Consider the following 20156-nt stretch of genomic DNA (forward strand, 5'->3'; position numbering starts at 1 on the left):
ACGCTTGTTTTGAGACAGAAAATGATGTGGTGGCAAGGAAGACCACCCCTCCTCCAAATGACCAGGTGCTGTGTCTTACCGTGGCCGATGTGAGGAGAACCCTGTGCAGGGTCAACCCATGGAAGGCTGCTGGACCAGACAATATTCCTGGCAGAGTGCTTAGAGGATGTGCAGACCAGCTAGCAGAGATTCTCACTGACATCTTCAACATCTCCCTGAGCTGCGCTGTCGTTCCAACGTGCTTCAAGGCCGCCACCATCGTCCCCGTGCCGAAGAAGTCTTCAGTGTCCTGCCTCAATGACTACCGTCCCGTCGCACTCACATCCATCATCATGAAGTGTTTCGAGAGGCTCATAATGAGGTACATCAAGACCCCGCTGTTCCCCTCACTGGACCCCCTGCAGTTCGCGTACCCTCCCAACCGTTCAACAGATGACGCCATTGCCATCACCCTCCACCTGGCCCTAACCCACCTGGACAAAAAAGACACGTACGTTCGAATGCTGTTCATAGACTTCAGTTCAGCATTCAACACAATCATTCTTCAGAAACTGATTGGAAAGCTGAGCCTACTGGGCCTGAACACCTCCCTCTGCAACTGGATTCTAGACTTCCTGACTGGGAGACCTCAGTCAGTCCGGATTGGAAGCAGCAAATCCAACACCATCACACTGAGCCCGGGGGCCCCCAGGGCTGTGTGATCAGTCCACTGCTGTTCACTCTGCTGACCCACGACTGTGCAGCAATACACAGCTCAAATCACATCATCAAGTTCGCCGATGACACGACCGTGGTGGGTCTCATCAGCAAGAACGATGAGTCAGCATACAGAGAGGAGGTGCAGCGGCTAACAGACTGGTGCAGAGCCAACAACCTGTCTCTAATGTGAACAAAACAAAAGAGATGGTTGTTGACTTCAGGAGGACACGAAGCGACCACTCTCCACTGAACATCGACAACTCCTCCGTAGAGATCTTTAGGAGCACCAAATTTCTTGGTGTTCACCTGGCGGAGAATCTCACCTGCCCTCTCAACACCAGCTTCATAGCAAAGAAAGCGTCTCTACTTTCTGTGAAGGCTGGGAAAAGTCCATCTCCCACCCCCCATCCTCACCACATTCTACAGAGGTTGTATTGAGAGCATCCTGAGCAGCTGCATCACTGCCTGGTTCGGGAATTGCACCATCTCGGATTGCAAGACCCTGCAGTGGATAGTGAGGTCAGCTGAGAAGATCATCAGGGTCTCTCTTCCCGCCATTACAGACGTTTATACCACACGCTGCATCTGCAAAGCAAACAGCATTATGAAGGACCCCACACACCCCTCATGCAAGCTCTTCTCCCTCCTGCCATCTGGCAAAAGGCACCGAAGCATTCAGGCTCTCACGACTAGACTATGTAACAGTTTCTTCCCCCAAGCAATCAGACTCTTCAATACCCAGAGCCTGGACTGACACCAACCTACTGCCCTCTACTGTGCCTATTGTCTTGTTTATTATTTATTGTAATGCCTGCACTGTTTTGTGCACTTTATGCAGTCCTGGGTAGGTCTGTAGTCTAGTGTAGTTTTTGTGTTGTTTTACGTAGTTCAGTGTAGTTTTTGTATTGTTTCATGTAGCACCATGGTCCTGAAAAACATCGTCTCGTTTTTACTGTGTACTGTACCAGCAGTTATGGTCGAAATGACAATAAAAAATGACGACTTGAAAAGTTTTATGAATAAGGTATATTTGGAGGGAAAAATAGTGCTATTCCTAGTTCACAGCCATTTTGCATACTGAAAACTAGGTGTGATAGATAAATAAAAGCAGGAGCTTGAAAACTTGCCAAGGTCATTCTCAAGCCCCAGAACATCAATCAATATAAAAATTTAAAATTAATTCATGCCTCTTACCTATCTCTTGTGTTTTACAGTAACAATTTGTGATTAAGCATCTATGTTGGTGGCATACAAACTCCCTGTTAAATCAGTCAAAAATTATCTAGTTAACATAAATTTAAGGACTGCCTCCAATCTCACACTTTGATTAAATAGAGAACTTGTTCAATTTGATTATACAAAGCTTGTTAAAAACTTTGTAGAATCTCGCATGATCTGATTATCCCTATCCTTGTCTGTTGCAGGAGTGTTCCAGAGTATGTTTTCGGTTGTTGGTATGGATTATTTCAAACTGGAAGCAGAGGACAATGGCTACCTCATGGCTTACGTTGGTGTTCTGCAAATGGCAAGTGACATTTATGCGGCTGTGCTGAGCGTTACTGGCGATAACTGTAAATATTGGAAGAAATTGCTATTCATGTATACTTTGGCACAATATATAAATAATACTGTATTTAAAATAACACAGGCAAAATGCTGGGGGATCTCAGCAGGTCAAGCAGAATCTATGGAAATGAATAGATAGTCGACGTTTCGGGTCGGGACTCTTCTTCAGGACTGGAAAGGAAAGGGGAAGATGCCAGAATAAAAAGGTGGTGGGGGGAGGGGGAGGGGCTAGCTGGAAGGTGATAGGTGAAGTCAGGTGGGTGGGAAAGGTCTTGGGCCGGAGAAGAAGGAATCAGAGAGGAGAGGAGAGTGGCCATAGGAGAATGGACAAGAGAATCTCAGAAGCAGTCATCTCTGCGGAAAGTGGAGATGGAGGGGAGAGGTAAAGATATATATTTATAATGTCATTATTAAGCAAGTATAGGTTGCATTGCATTAGACAAATTTTCCTTTCTTCACCACTGACCAACATATGACTGGAAAATTGGATTGCAGCTTGAATACATGTTAAGGATTTGAAGTACGATACCTCAGTTAACATGCGTAGAAAGATCTTTATTGTTAGTCAAGCCTAGTCCGTAGAGCAGGATCTTAGGACCTTTTTGCAATCATGAAGTAGTCACTATAAAACATGCAAGACTGTTAGATGCAAACACAATATTAATTTGCAATGTCATGAAAGAAGAAAAATATTAAGATATATGATTGTATTAAAAGTGGATTGTTCATTAATTAACTAAACAACCAAGATAATCTAGATCATTATAAATTCAAATGTCAGTTTAGTATTCACAGATATCTCTCTTAGTCAGGGGCGTATCTACAGAAAATAGCGCCTGTGACAAGCACTGAAATTGCACCCGTCCAAATATCTGACACCCATCTTTTACAAAACTTTACCATAATATCAGCTCAAAAATAAAAGTCAGTCTCGTTAATCTTTTAATTAACAAATTATGGCACTACATGAAAATTATAACTGCACCTTCCTCACTGATACAAATTGGTCTATGATGTGATCAAAGTCAGTTTTTTCAGTTTCTTCTCTTTCTACACTCAGCAGAGCAAGATCACAGAGTCTGCTTTGACCTATGGAGGCTCTCAAATACGAAAGTATTAGTTTTAACTTGCTGAATGATCTCTCACAGCTGGTGATGGAAACTGCGATGGTTAGCAGTATCTGAATAACAATGCGAAGATTGAGGAAGATGCTCTCATCTCCATACTGAACAATAAATTCAGGAAGCTCTTCGGGTCTTGATATTTTTATGTTGACCCGCCTTGATAGCAACATTCTGCAATCCAAAATTTCTTCATATAGCTGCTGTCCATCAACATCAGAGCTGTACAATTCGCCCAAATTTTCGTGCTTCTTCTTTAGGTCGTTACAGTCAGCGCCATAACACAGTCCCTCGACATCGAGAAGGAACCCAAACTTGGCATCAGAGTCATGCAAACGAGCGAACCTTTCGTCCATTTCTCTGTGAAGACGGTCGAGTGTTCCCTTCATGACTGTTTCCATTTCCTCCTTAGCTGTTAACCCAGCGTCTCTCGAGTTCTCATCAGCCTTTCATTTCTGACGTCTTTCAAATTCAATATTCAAATGACAGAGACCAACTCCTTCTTCGAGTGACTCACTGACTAACACTTCTCTTTCATCATAAAAATGATCTCAGAGGGCTTTCAAATCCAGGGCAGCATTGTGGAAGTTCATGCTAGCACCCTGTAGCCATTTTTGAATACTGTCAATGCGAATGAGTACTTTGTTCCAAAATCCTAGCAAAATCAGAAAAACGTAACTCAACATGCTATTGTACAGCTGCCTTACATCACTTCTTGTTTCACTGGTCTTGTTTTCATCGTCTATCATGTCCTGGAAAACATGAAGTATCTCCTCAAGGTACTTGTTGACGGGCTTCACTGCTTCTGTCCTTGCACTCCACCTGGTTTCGGACTCTGACTTAACAACCACAGGCACGGCGTTTTTGAGCTTTTCCCAGTGCTGTGTTGAATGAGAGAAAAACATGTAGAGAGCTTCGATGGTTCCAAAAAACGTGACCGTCATTGTATCCTGCTTGGCTGCATGTACACCCACCAAGTTGAGTGAGTGATTGTTGCAATTCACAAACACTGCCAGGTCGTTTTTCTCACTTATTCTTTGATGAACATCACTTCTGTGTCCAGCCATCACAGCAGCGTTGTCATAGCACTGTGTCCGACAATCTTGTAACTCCACTTTGTCCTTCTCTAGCTGTTTCAAGATGTCTTCAACCAAGCTCTCAGCATCCTTCTGGCTTATCAGGATAAAACCAAGGAAGGACTCTCTAACACAGACTGTTTTCCTCTCAAAATCAACTTCCATATCCCTCACTACTTCTGACATCTGCTCATGGTGTGCCAAATCAGGAGTCGAGTTGAACATGAGACAATAATACTTGGCTTTACGAATGCTTCTCAGTAAACTCTGGTGAACAGTGGATGTCATCACATGGATGAATTTGTTCTGGACACCTGGTGAAAGATAAGACATGGATCCAGGATGACTTTCCAAATGAGTGAGGTGTTCTTTTATGACAGGGTCAAAGATGACCAGTAGTTTCAGTAAGCCAAGGAAATTTCCCACATTGGAGTCATTGTCTAGCTGAAGTGACTCCCTGTGTCCTCGCAAAGCCAGGTTCTGAGTTGCAAGGAATTTTATGCAGTGAAGGATTCTCGTCAAGATATCACGCCACTTCTGCTTTTCCTTCTCAATCTGTGACTGAAATACTGCATCAATAACTCCTCTGTTTCCAGCTAAATTTCTTTCCATTTCTTTCCACTGTGTGAAGCATTCCTGATGATTCTTGGCATTTTCATGAACACCAATCCTTTCAGGTGCTTTCCACTGGTTGAATCCACTTTCCTGCTCCAATGAGGATTGATGGTCTGACCGGGAATAGAGAAGACAACAGATACAAAATGCAGACCTTTTAGAAGGGGAATAGACCAGCCATGAGCAAGTCACTTCCTCACCATTTCCTCACCTTGCTCTTGAACCAAGTTTTGTTCATTGAACGGTTATTTTTTGGTAGGAAAGACCCCTCATTGTTATGGAAATACTTCAAACCCAGATTTATTATTTCTGCTCTCAATGCGTCAGGCAGAATTGCTTTTCCAGTATCCTTGTCGAACTTCAGAAGTCCAATGTCATGCTGTTCAATCACTTCTGGTATGACAGTTCGAGGCTCTTTGACACCATCCAGTTCACTAGGTTCAGTGTCGTCAGGTTCAATCTCATCAGATAAAATCTCGTCAATAAACTCAACATCACCACCACCACCATCGTCTTCCCCTCCTGTCGTGTCCACATTCCCTGTGGCAGCCTCACTCTTAATCTCATCATACTCGGATTTATCTGATTTGACTTCCTCCTCGGCTTGTGATGCATTTGTACTTGATCCACCTTTGGATTCTAACAAACTTGTAGCAAGTGCAGGCGGCTCCATGGAACGTGTCGAACTGCTTGTTCCGGGCTTTTCAAAGAAGGGCATGAAGAACTTGCTCGACTTCTTGGCTTCCTCCGCCTCCAACTTTCATCTCTTTCGTCCTTCAGCTCCTCTTTCCTTCCTCGTGAAGAAACGTTTCATGGTCTTCTTACACAATGCTCTAAAATAAGGCCATCCTAGTGCTTCTCACCCATGATAATCAAAGATAGATCAGACATCTGAAGAAAATTATTTTTTCACTATCCGAAGATAGCTTGCCTGACTTTAATAGAAACTGCTCAGTGGCGCCCAGGGCACCTGCCATACCTGCCATACCTTAGATACACCACTGCACTTAGTGATGTTTTATTTGATAACAGTCAAACTTATATTCCATGCCCCAAGCTTATAATAAAGATTTAATTCGATTAAGTATCATAATCTAATCAGTTGTAAATTTCCAGTTTTTCCCTTGTGGTGTGCACCCAGGATCAGTTTTAGCTTTTCAGTCTGCCTGTAGGATCATTAACAACGAACAAACTCTGTGACCAATTCTCCTGTGCAGTTCCAAAGCTAAATGTAAAGAGGCTTGATCTTGATCAGTTATGTGAGTTTACCCACTTTGGCAGGAAAATTAGAAAAGCAAATATTTTGTGAGAGATTGATTCTCAAGACCATTATTTTCATTGAGAACAAATCATTGGAAACTTACCTGCATTCCAGACATCCACCACTCTCTGAGTAAAAAAGATTTGCCCCTCACAACCCCCTCTTACCTTCAATGCATGCCCTCTGGTATTAGACATTTCAGCCCTGGGAAACATATTCTCTGTTCACTCTATCTATGCCTCTCATAATCTTGTAAACCTCTATCCGATCTCCCCTCAGCCTCCAGCGCTCAAGAGTAAACAACCCAAGTTTATCCAGTCTCTTGTGATAGCACATGGCCTCTAGTCCTGGCAGCATCCTGGTAAACCTCTTTTGCACCCTCTCCAAAGCTTGTACATCCTGTATCTGCAACTGATCTATATCACACTGTATTCTTTGCCCGGTCTTCTACACTATCCTCATCTCCACCAATCTCAGTATCACCCATAAACTTACTAACCCACCCACCTACATTTTCATCCAAGTTATTTATATACACCACAAACAGCAAAGGTCCCAGTACAGATCCCTGCAGAACACCACTAATTACAGATCTCCAAAAATAAGTCCCTTCAACCACTACATTCTGTCGTCTATACACAAGCCAGTTCTAAATCCAAGCAGTCAATTCTCCACGGACCCCATGCATCTATTCTTCTCGATTAGCCTCCCATGAGGGACTTTCTCAAATGCCTTACTAAAATCCAGACAGACAACATTCACTGCCCTACCCTCATCAATCTCTCTCATCACTTTGTCAAAAAACTCAATCAGGTTGGTAAGGCACAACCTACTACACATGAAGCCATACTGGCTCTCCCCAATTAGGCCTTGACTTTCCAATGGTTCGTATATCCTATCCCTACAATTTTATTTTCCAGCAATTTCTCTACAGCTGAAGTGAGACTCACCCAGTCTCCAGGAATTTCCCTTGTTCCTTAGCCACTTTACATATCTGGAACATGAACAAATCTGTTCTCCAGATCTTTAGGAAGGAAGGATATATTTGCAGTAGTGTAAGTGGGGCAGTGATACACCATTTCAATGCCTGGGATTGGTCTATTATTTGTTTTCTAATTAATTCTATAATTTTAATCTGCTGTTGATTCTAAATTACTTACTCTGTTTCATGCAAAGTGTAACATATAATCTACTATTACAGCATGGTTTAAATCCACAGCTTTTAGGAGAATTGAAATTTGGTACATTTTTTTCTCTTTGTCTCTGTAACAGTCTCTTTTTCTCTCCATCATCCTCTGTCTATCCATCTTACTCTTTTTCACTCATTTTTCTATTTTTCTATCTTTCTATCCTTCTTTCGATCTTTCTCTCTCCACCCTTCTCACCCACCCACACACACCCACCCTCTCCACCCACGCGCACCCTCTCTCTCTCCCCGTGTGCACTCTCCCCCTGTCCCCCCCGTGTGCACTCTCCCCCTGTCCCCCCGCGCACCCTCCCCCTCTCCCCCCGCGCGCTCGCTCTCTGTCCCCCCCACGTGCGCTCCCTCTCTGTCCCCCCCACGCGCGCTCTCTCTCTGTCCCACCCGCACGCGCTCTCTCTCTGTCCCCCGTCCCCCCGCGTGCTCTCTCTCTCTCTCTCTCTCTCTCTCTCTCTCTCTGTCCTTCCCCCCCCGCGCGCGCTCTGTCTCTCTTCCTCCCTCCCTCTAGATCTCACACTCCAGCTCTTCCCTTCCCAGCCACCCACTTAATCTGTATGTGAAGCTTTGGAACTAAATCAACACCCTGTGAAGTTCACTGTAAATATTTAACAGACAGGTGGACGGGTACAGAGATGGAAAAGGTTTGAGAATTGTAAGCTAACCACAGGTAAATGGGACGTTTAGATAGACATCTTGGTCAGCATGGATGAGATGTCCAAAGAGCCTGTGTTGGATTAACTGTGACTCTATTATGAAAATGCAGAGCAATACAGAGCAAAGGAATCTCAGCATGTGATTTTCATTCAAAGTTTGGGAATATTTCATCTGTGAAAAAGTAAGTTGAAGCAGCCATTATCCTACTCATCACCAATACTAACAGTCAGCCTCAGCATTGTTTAATTTGACCTGACAACAACAGCTATACTGTTTGGAGATAGTTGCCTTGTGATTAGATATGGTTGTTCCATCGGTTGGTTCACTCTGTGAACCTAATTTCAGTGAAAATAATTGTGAATGAAAACCCGTGGATCACAATGTCCATTTTAATCACCCTTATTTCTGGAAATATGTAAATGTTATTTCCCCAATTTTACTTTGTACTGGAGTGGCCCGCACTGTCCAGAGGCTGCTCCAATAGAAACACACATGAAATGCTGGAGGAACTCAGCAGGTCAGGCAGCATCTATGGAAATAAAAGGGCACTTGATGTTTTGGGCCAAGACCTTTCTTCAGGGCTCCCTATAGAAGCCTGCTTCTACTTGCCCAGAGTAAACTTCCCTAAGCAAACCTTCATTCCTTCATTGACTGCCAAGGAACCCCGATCTCCCCAACTTGAGAAAAATGATCATGGCCCCTGATCCACACTGTGAACTGGCATTGCAGGCTTTCTCCCTCTACTCATTAGTCCTTAAACACATTACTCCTTCAACATAAACCTCCCTGATCCTTTTGTTTATGTGATTCTTCCCAAATCTGGTCACCCCTGACCTTAGACATCACTCTGCATTGGACCTTACCAAATTTAATTTCCTCTGATGGTTTGCAAGAAGTGCTCTCTGACAATTTGAACCTCTTTGATTTGAAGAATAATCCCTTTGTTTTAGTTTCCATTCCAGAAGAAAGAGTCTATCCCCTGCCAAACCCTGCCTAATCTTTGTAAGTTATCCTCATCGTTTAACCATCTGTTTCCCCCTCCCCCTGTATCACTTAGGCTGCAAGTATCCACCACTTGTTCTATGCCCCCCACCCCACTACCTCAGTGTCCTGAATGGCCAATGAATTTTTCTTGAATTCCAGGGCTTGGAATTGAAGTACTCCATACTGAATCTGACCAGAGTTCTGCACAACACCAGCATAACTCCCACCCCTTTCTTATTTCATCCTCTCCCTGAACCCCAGGGTAATTCAGTGTTCCATTTTGCAAGTAACACCATTTGAACGACATCAGTGAAATTGGAACTGCTCCTCTTTTCCACCTGTGTTGCCCAGAGCCAATTGTGATCTGCATTACTCTTGTCGTAATCCTGTAGGCATTCAAATTTACCCTGCTGCTGATCTCTGTGGCATGTGATTTTTATAAATGACCTGGATGAGGAAGCAGAGGGATGGGTTAGTAAATTTGCTGATGACACAAAGGTTGGTGGTGTTGTGGATAGTGTGGAGGGCTGTCAGAGGTTACAGCGGGACATCAATAGGATGCAAAACTGGGCTGAGAAGTGGCAGATGGAGTTCAACCTAGATAAGTGTGAGGTGGTTCATTTTGGTAGGTCAAATATGATGGCAGAATATAGTATTAATGGTAAGACTCTTGGCAGTGTGGAGGATCAGAGGGATCTTGGGGTCTGAGTCCATAGGATGCCCAAAGCAGCTGTGCAGATTGACTCTGTGGTTAAGAAGACATATGATGTATTGGCCTTCATCAATCATGGAATTGAATTTAGGAGCCGAGAGGTAATGTTGCAGCTATATAGGACCCTGCTCAGACCCCACTTGAAGTACTGTGCTCAGTTCAGGTTGCCTCACTACAGGAAGGATGTGGAAACTGTAGAAAGGGTGCAGAGGAGATTTACAAGGATGTTGCCTGGATTGGGGAGCATGCCTTATGAAAACAGGTTGAGTGAGCTCAGCCTTTTCTCCTTGGAGCGACGGAGGATGAGAGGTGACCTGATAGAGGTGTATAAGATGATGAGAGGCATTGATCGTGTGGATAGTCAGAGGCTTTTTCCCAGGGCTGAAATGGCTGCTGCAAGCAGGCACAAGTTTAAGGTGCTTGGCAGTAGGTACAGAGGAGATGTCAGGGGTAAGTTTTTTACGCAGAGAGTGGTGAGGGCGTTGAATGGGCTGCCGGCAGCAGTGGTGGAGGCAGATGCGATAGTGTCTTTTAAGAGACTTTTCATAGGTACATGGAGCTTAGAAAAATAGAGGGCTATGGTAACCCTAGTAATTTCTAAGGTAAGGACATGTTCGGCATAACTTTGTGGGCCGAAGGGCCTGTATTGTGCTGTAGGTTTTCTATGTTTCTATGTTATTTGACATGGCACTTTGGGACCACTGCTTCCTGCATCTGCCATCCATTTTTGCTGCCTCTCTGTGACATTGAGTTAATACCTGTTTGCTTTGTTCCACAAATCCTGTCACTGTAGATGGTCCAGTTGATGTTCAGGTGACCTTCTGATGGCCATGCTGATTTCATGCTTACTCATCAGTAAGATCTCTATGCTGCTCTAGTAACAGAATTCCTTTTTATTTTTTAAATGACCTGCCATTGTGTGAGAAGTGAAGAACTAGAGTAAATAAGAATCCATAACAATAGAAGCCACCATCTCATAAAATATTTGTTTGAAGATGGAATGAGATATGTCGTTCTATATCTCTGAAGAAACAGTATAGTATCAGAGAAGAAGTGCATTTTGAATGTACTTTTCAGACTTGTGTGAGAAAAGTGGAGGTTCTAGTGCCCTACAACACTGGAGGAGAGTTTGACAGACATTATAGGGTAAAGATTGTGGGGGGGGGGGGCGCTGAGTGGCGGGCAAGAAGAAGAAAGCAGTGTTGCTTTTAACACTCTTGAAAGAGTCCTTTGGTCTAGATGTGCTGTGGTTTGATAGCACAACAGAGAGAGAAACTGGAATTTTGGGAAAAAACTAGATTAGTGAAAGTAGGATCATGTAAAAGTACTTCAAGGAAGGGTTGCTTACCTTGGCATCGTGTGCTTTGGAAGATTCAGTTTCCGTGTCAAAGGATTGGCACACACAACAGGGGTTAACTTCTGGCCTTGGTGCCAAGGAACACTTCCACTTCACATATTTGAAACTTAGGGAAACATTCAGTATAAGACAAAGAACAAACTTTGTTCTTGTCACAGGAGAAACAGTGCTTATTCACTTCATTTAGATAAATACTAACTCATAAGACGGAGTAGATTTTTGAATAACCAAGAGGGCAATACTACTGATTGAAATCTCTCTCTCTCTCTCTCTCTATCTCTATCTATCTATATATATGTGACAGGAAAGAGAAACTATGAATTATTTCTGCCTGCCATAAGCAATTCTTACTTTTTGTGCATCACATTGTATACACTCCCCAATCTAGTAGCCAGAAATACATAAAATCAAAACTTGACTATTTACAGAAAAAACAATGCTAGGAAATTCCTCTCTGAGGTGGTTCTTCTACCATCCATGTAGGACTCCTGTGTGTTCTTTATGTATGGACCTGAGGTTCTTAATACAGTCTCTTCTACTTTTCCACTTTGAGAGCTGTTGTGAGCCAAGAATCCCCGAGAGTTAACAGGATGTTGCACCTTATCAAGGAGACTTTCAGCACGTCTGTGAATCTTTTCCTCTGTGCTACTTTCACAGCTTTACCAATACCAATCCAGATGACCACTAGATCTGATAAGCCTTACACATTCATTCCACTGTGAACCTGTTGCAGCAGTAGGGAAATAGCAGCAGGTCCAGGTCCTTGCTCAGACAGGAGTCAATTCAAGCCATGACCGACCTCTGGAAACACTTTATTATGGTAGATAATGTCGAGGTAGCCCACTCTGCTCTTTTTCAACGCTGGTACAATTGCTGACGTGGTAACCTCCAACAACAGAATTGAGAAATTGAAGTTCAGTACCGACTGGGTACTGGAAACATGCTAAACAGAGAAACAGGTCCGTTGGAGCCTGATGTATTGTGAGAGTTCACTCTCTTGAAGGACGTTCTGACATCGGCCTCTGAGACAGATCACGTGATCATCAGATGCTATGGGAATTTGCACAGGGGTAGTGTTATTCTCCTTTTCAAAGTGAGTTTAAAAGGCATTGTGCTCATCAGAGAGTAAAGCATCACTGCCATTTATGCTGTTTGCTTTGCCTTCTAGGAAGTAATGGTATGCAAACCCTACCACAGCTGTCATGTAGCTGATTGTGTCTCTAGCTTCACTCAGAATTGCCTTTTCGCTTTCACAATAGCCTTCTCTAAGTAATACCCATGTAGAATTCTGGATTGCTGGTCTTGAATGCCACAGATCTAGCCCTCAGCAGACCATGATTCAATTTGGCTTCTGGTTTGGGTAAACTCAGTGTTTTCTTGAAGGTACGCACTGATTCATGCAGATCTTAATGCAGTCAGTGATGGGTGTGGCATAATCATTCAGATTGAAAGTTGGATCCCTGAATATAGTCCTGTCCACTGATTCAAAACAATCCTATAAATGCTTCTTTGACCATACCTTTGCAGTTCTTAGCACTGGTGCTGTGGTTCTCAGACTCTGTACATATGCCAGGAGGTAAACTACAGCCAGGTGATTGGTCTAGCCAGACTGCAGACACGGAATAGCACGGTGAGTGTTCTTGATGGTGGTATTACAGGATAAAGTGTATTGGCTCCTCCGATTCCACAGGTGAATTACTGGTGGTAGTGGGTCAAAGACTTCTTCAAACTGGTCTGGTTGGTCTTTCCCTCATCATGGTTGGGAAAGGATCAGGTGCAATGTCACAGTGGTCATCTCCTCCCATGCCGGCTTGCTGTGTGCCAGGTGCAGAATGTGCACCACTACCAGAATTACGGTGGAGAACTCCCTCAGCAGGTAAAATGGGCAACAATTGACCGCCAGGTTTTCCAGATCAGGGGAGCAGGACTGAGACAGAACCACCACAACGTGTTCATCATGAAGCAAACACTGTCATTCTGTGTTTGCCTGATGCTGTCATCTGGTCCCTGCAGTGGATGGTGAAGCTCTCAAGCTGGAGTGCTGTATCCATTGGGAATGAGCCATGTCTCTGTTAAGCAAAGTACACAACAGCCTCTGAAGCTCCTCTGGTACTACTTGCTCAATTTTATTTTCCAGAGGCTGCATATTAGCCAAAAAGATGGTAGGGAAGTGGTGGGGGTTGGAGGTTGGGGTCCTTAAACCCTATGCTTCAGTTTTACCTGGAGTACTCCCAATCAGACATATTTCCTGAGCTTCCAGCTGCTCCACTTGCTGCTTGGATGGTCTGGATTTCCAAGTCTGCCAGTTCTTAAGATTGCTAGTTCACTTAACTATGTTGAAATAATGTTACTTCCTGCAGTCCCTGTGGCTGCAAACTTCAACTGTAGTGGTTTCAGTAGGAGCATTTGGTGATTCCCTCAGGGACTGCAATCAAGAAGTCACCCTTTATCAGTGCTGTTTTTTTCAGCGTCAATAAAGACAGGTAGGGTGACATGGAATTTCAGTCGAAGGGTCTGTTCACAGAGAACATAGAGTTACTAAAAAGGGATTATGCAGGCTGGAGAAATGCAAAGTCTCTCCTGGACTTCCTGTTGGATCAGTGGGAAGTAATCAATCAAAGAGAATGTCAGAGCATTCTTCATCCTCAAGGGATCAAGACAGAGTCAGAGGGAATTGTGCAAAGGGTAGATGTAGATGTGCCATTGAAGTCAAAACTATTGCAGTGCGCCAATAGCTTTTGGGTCCACCTGGCGAAGGAAGCCATTGGGAAAAAAACTAGAGAAAGTTTTTTTTTAACGTGGGCGAAGGTCTTGCTCTAAGTAAGAACTGGAATTCAATTATGAATAAGGTGGGACAGCAGAAACTGATTGGATGAGGACTAACCAATCAGGAGGGACAGACAATGGGGATACATACAGCACTGGACTAGACATGCCCAGGCATCATCCCTGAGGAAGATAACAAGAGTTTCTCATTGAATCGTTGGTTAAAATTGATACCTGTACCTGACTGGAAGCCCGTGAAGAGTTTATTTGTCACCTGATCAGTTTTCTATCCCATTCACCCTCAAGTCTGACCTCCTGAATGTGCTGGAGATCTGGTTTGGAGGGGGCAAGGTGCTCAACAAAAATTGGCTTGAGTGTGTAGACAAGGTTAAAGCAAAATTTGGACCATAGAAGCAGTGCTTCCTCTGGATGGTAGGCAAGGCCTTCATCATTTGGTGTGAGGAGCTCTCAGCGATGCTGTACTTGGTGCAGATGTGGCCCATACACATTCCTCTGCTTGGCAGTCACTCAAGCTATTTCCCATCCCATCTGGGGATCCATGATGGAATGGATTCTATTTGGTCATGATGCATAAGTCTTCAGATAATGGGAGAAGAGTGCCCAGCATTCTCCTTATTCTGAATGTCACCTTGGTGCTTGCATATTTCAGTTCTACAACCCAGCCACACACAAAGCTGTCACTGTGTGCTGAGATCTTACCTGACCCAAGTGTTCTGAAGGATGGACCTGGCCTTGTTGCTGTGTAGTGTTCCGTTCAGTTGGACCACGCCGTAATACCTGTCCTTCGTGAAAAAGGTTTTTGAGAAAAACACCTTTGACCATATGTGATCATAAATTTGGTGGCACATTCTAAATTGCAGGAGTACATGCTGAAGGATGCACTGAAACTTGGTGCGGCTAATACAGGGGTTTTTGTAGGGAAGGTTTGCAATCCAAGGTTCTTCTGTAGCTAGGTATTGAGCTAAGCCCTGTGTAGAAGCCACTCAAACACTTGAAGATTTTATTATCCCAAGAGGCTACATGAGTGGCAATGGGTCTCTGTACACTAAAATAGGCAGGACCAATAGCACTATGAATGTATGGACACTATAAGTGTAAAGAAAACCATGTGCTGTGTTTGCATTTCTTGGAATATATTTTATTTGTAAAAAACGCAAACAACAGGAATTCTGCAGATGCTGGAAATTCAAGCAACACACATCAAAGTTGCTGGTGAACGCAGCAGGCCAGGCAGCATCTATAGGAAGAGGCGCAGTCGACGTTTCAGGCCGAGACCCTTCGTCAGGACTAACTGAAGGAAGAGTGAGTAAGGGATTTGAAAGTTGGAGGGGGAGGGGGAGATGCAAAATGATAGGAGAAGACAGGAGGGGGAGGGATAGAGCCGAGAGCTGGACAGGTGATAGGCAGAAGGGGATACGAGAGGATCATGGGACAGGAGGTCCGGGAAGAAAGACGGGGGGAGGGGGTGACCCAGAGGATGGGCAAGAGGTATATTCAGAGGGACAGAGGGAGAAAAAGGAGAGTGAGAGAAAGAATGTGTGCATAAAAAAGAGTAACAGATGGGGTACGAGGGGGAGGTGGGGCCTAGCGGAAGTTAGAGAAGTCAATGTTCATGCCATCAGGTTGGAGGCTACCCATACGGAATATAAGGTGTTGTTCCTCCAACCTGAGTGTGGCTTCATCTTTACAGTAGAGGAGGCCGTGGATAGACATGTCAGAATGGGAATGGGATGTGGAATTAAAATGTGTGGCTACTGGGAGATCCTGCTTTCTCTGGCGGACAGAGCGTAGATGTTCAGCATAGCGGTCTCCCAGTCTGCGTCGGGTCTCACCAATATATAAAAGGCCACATCGGGAGCACCGGACGCAGTATATCACCCCAGTCGACTCACAGGTGAAGTGATGCCTCACCTGGAAGGACTGTTTGGGGCCCTGAATGGTGGTAAGGGAGGAAGTGTAAGGGCATGTGTAACACTTGTTCCGCTTACACGGATAAGTGCCAGGAGGGAGATCAGTGGGGAGGGATGGGGGGGACGAATGGACAAGGGAGTTGTGTAGGGAGCGATCCCTGCGGAATGCAGAGAGGGGGGAGGGAAAGATATGCTTAGTGGTGGGATCCCGTTGGAGGTGGCGGAAGTTATGGAGAATAATATGTTGGACCCGGAGGCTGATGGGGTGGTAGGTGAGGACCAGGGGAACCCTATTCCTAGTGGGGTGGTGGGAGGATGGAGTGAGAGCAGATGTACGTGAAATGGGGGAGATGCGTTTAAGAGCAGAGTTGATAGTGGAGGAAGGGAAGCCCCTTTCTTTAAAAAAGGAAGACATCTCCCTCGTCCTAGAATGAAAAGCCTCATCCTGAGAGCAGATGCGGCGGAGACGGAGGAATTGCGAGAAGGGGATGGCGTTTTTGCAAGAGACAGGGTGAGAAGAGGAATAGTCCAGATAGCTGTGAGAGTCAGTAGGCTTATAGTAGACATCAGTGGATAAGCTGTCTCCAGAGACAGAGACAGAAAGATCTAGAAAGGGGAGGGAGGTGTCGGAAATGGACCAGGTAAACTTGAGGGCAGGGTGAAAGTTGGAGGCAAAGTTAATAAAGTCAACGAGTTCTGCATGCGTGCAGGAAGCAGCGCCAATGCAGTCGTCGATGTAGCGAAGGAAAAGTGGGGGACAGATACCAGAATAGGCACGGAACATAGATTGTTCCACAAACCCAACAAAAAGGCAGGCATAGCTAGGACCCATACGGGTGCCCATAGCTACACCTTTAGTTTGGAGGAAATGGGAGGAGCAAAAGGAGAAATTATTAAGAGTAAGGACTAATTCTGCTAGACGGAGCAGAGTGGTGGTAGAGGGGAACTGATTAGGTCTGGAATCCAAAAAGAAGCGTAGAGCTTTGAGACCATCCTGATGGGGGATGGAAGTATATAGGGACTGGACATTTGTAAATTCATTTTTGAAAGAAAAATCATCTGATAAAGATGATAATTCCTGTCTCCTTGACAAACATTCAACTTGTTCTTCCCAATGAAAAACATATTATCCAATCATGCATTGTAAAGGAAATAGTGGCAGCATTTGATGATTTAAAACAAATGAATACTGGTTGCTTTCGACATTCTCTAAATGTATTCTAATTAAAAATGTGGAAAGCTTTCTCTGAGGAATGTGTGCATGGCTAAACTATGACATTAATCAGCAGGTTCATTCAAATCATATGTGCAGTTCTGTTGTCTGTATTGCCACTAGGTACATGTACGTGACAAATAAAATCATTGAATGATTATGATTACAAAGTCACCACCTGCACCCTAGGATTTTGCTGTCACTTCAGTAAGGTGGTGTTGCTGCATTATGGATACTCCCTGTGAATCAGAGCTGCAACTCCTTTCTGCGGATCTGACAGCACCACTCATTTAATGGGTATCATTCAAAAAAAATTGGTGATATTTACTTTTGTCGTCTTCTATTAATATAGATCTATGATTTTAGGGACATATGTATATACAGTATTTCTGCACTATTTTTGAGTTGCTTCAGAAGAAATATGTTCTTGTGAAACATCTTGGAATATTTTAATAAAGTTAGGGAAGTTGGAGAATAAAACTAGAAAAAAAAATCATTGACTAATGCAGCATTTTTCTTTTTCAGTGATAGTTTCACAGATAAGCTAATACCTGTCACTGCTTAACATACCTGCAAAACCTGGCTCATCCTTTATGAACAATGCATTTTTTGTGTGACACATTTTTTGATTTATGATTCATACAGGTCTTAAATATACCATACCATTCAGCTTCTTGTGAAGGCAAATGCAGCCATGTATCATGTATTCCACGTTTTTACCTACACAGATGTATATGAATGCAATTGACAAACATCTAAAATAAAAAGTGTCAAGCTACCATTTTGCACATAGGATTGAATAGTTCCAGTAGAATATATTAATATGTTCCTCCCTTTCAGACATTAGTAATATTTGCTGTGTTCTTCCACAATTACCTGTTTTATATTTAACTTACTAGTTTTTTCATAATGATTTTCTTGCAACCTTTATTTTATCTAAGGATGATTTTAATTATTTTGGAAACGAGGTAGCATTCAAGTTGTAAAGTGAATGTGTCATTCAGAGTCACAGTGACTTTACACATACTTTCTCACCTGGTCCATCAGATCATTGCTGTAGTCACCAAGTCAAGTTTTTACTGAGGTTGCTGCTGCCTTTTGCAGGATGTCACGCGTTTTCCCTTTTAGCTCATCTGTACTCTTGTTAACTTCTCTGCCAAAGCTATCTTACCTGATGTACTGGGCATTGTTTTACATTGAAGAAGTGGGCTGCAGATGGAGTGCTCTAGGTTGAAGTTCAGCTACCTGAGCAGGTATCCCTGAAAGGGCTGGGAGAAGTAAGGGAAAGTGAGGTAAAATAATTACTTTTGAAGAGCTCCTTTTTATTAGGTAAAAAGTGAGCTAGTGGGACAATGGTTATGTTAAGAATTCCAGAATAGCTGGGCCTGGTTGCTGAGACCTCTAACAGTTTGCAGAATTAAGGATGTCCAGCTAGTCTGTCCTTTGAGAGAAGCAATGGAGGACGCAAGATGATTTATTTTCTGTTAGAAATAGACATCCTTCATATCAGTGGTTTCTTCAAAATGCTAACTCTAAAGACCTTTTATGGATTCTGGGTAACTGAATCAACCCTTGGATCACATAAATCCTAATTCATTCATTGCTATTGTTGCTCTAGAAACCTATATCTTTAACTGTGTATTTATTGAGATAGAATGCAGAAAGGGGCCTTCTGGCCTTTTGAACAGCATCCCCCCCTCCCTCCAGTAACCCCCAAATTAACGGGACAATTTACAATGACGTACCAACTGGTACAGCTTTGGACTGTGGGTGGAAACCAGAACATCGAGAGGAAACCATTGTTTTTTTTTCAATAACCTCTCTCTATCCTCCACAACATTGACAGGCTCAGCTTCACAGTTGTGGGGTTTTCAGGATTTCATTTTCCTTCACTAAATGGATGATTCGTTAGTCATTATCTCTACTTTTTCCAACAACCTTCCGATATCTAGTTGGTCTTTGCAAACAATCGGAGATAGGTGTACATAGACCACATACACCTTCTGTATAGTTTCCACATGAACTTCTCTTTAGCGAGTCGAGTGGAAGGTTTAGCTGAATTTCTTCCCCAGAGAACCAAGCTGTTGGCTAATATGGGTGACCTGGCAGTGTGATTTATTCACTAAAGTCATAAAATCTCTTTAATTGTCTTGCCACTCTTACTGAAACATTTTTCCTGTTTAGAATATCTTGGTTAGTTGATTATTCAACATCAATTTTTCTTTTGAACTTTTGATAACATGTAGCATTAAATCTTCAAAGGAGTTTTGAATTGCAAAAATCCAAACTAGCTGCGTGCTTAATTCTAACACAATGTCTTTCATACATTAGCTGCTATTTGTGATACTGCACTTAACCTGAAATACCTGTATTGCTTCTCTTTCACAGTTATTAATGCTTTGTCACCTATAAACTGGAGTGAGAATGCAAATTGAGTAGCAATAAAATAGCTAAGATTGCAACCGTGGGAAAGATATGACTTTAAAAATGCCCAAAGGGAAAAGAAACCACCTGCTGCAAATGTACTTGTATGCATATTATTGTTACATGTTCAATGGATATAGCTGGGCTGGTCCCATTTGTAAATTGTGGTTTCTCAATTACGTTTGGTGGACAGAGTATTCAAAGTTGCTGCAGGCATCAGGAAGTGGAAAGAGCAACCTTAACTGCCACTCATTCAACAGGAAAGGATCAGGCATCGCACCCAGTCATGCTATTGAGAGAACTGTTTCAAGCTGAATATAATGTGGAGACATAAAATACTACAGATGTTGGAACCTGGAGCAACAAATATAATGCTAAGGGAGTTCAGCAAATCAAGCAGCATCTGTGGGAGGAAATGCAGTGAACATGAAATCCTGATGAAGCATCTTGACCTGGAATGTTGACCAACCATTTCATGCCTGACCTGCTGAGTTCCTCCAGCAGTTTGTTTGAATGGAATGTATATAGGCCTAAGAATATGCCCAAAAGTATTCTTCTGAGTGTTTGAGGTTCAAT

General features: G+C 43.4%; 1 protein-coding gene across 1 annotated transcript in view; it reads left to right on the forward strand.

Moving 5' to 3' along the window:
- slc22a18 (solute carrier family 22 member 18) overlaps positions 1–20156 on the forward strand; it is a 161538-nt gene that overhangs the window by 119421 nt on the left and 21961 nt on the right. Inside the window, exon 7 of the mRNA XM_063062120.1 lies at positions 2124–2224. Coding sequence (XP_062918190.1) covers positions 2124–2224 — 101 coding nt within the window. The remainder of the gene's footprint in view (positions 1–2123; positions 2225–20156) is intronic.

This window comes from Mobula hypostoma, chromosome 11 (assembly GCF_963921235.1).
Source record: "Mobula hypostoma chromosome 11, sMobHyp1.1, whole genome shotgun sequence".
Lineage (NCBI taxonomy): Eukaryota > Metazoa > Chordata > Chondrichthyes > Myliobatiformes > Myliobatidae > Mobula > Mobula hypostoma.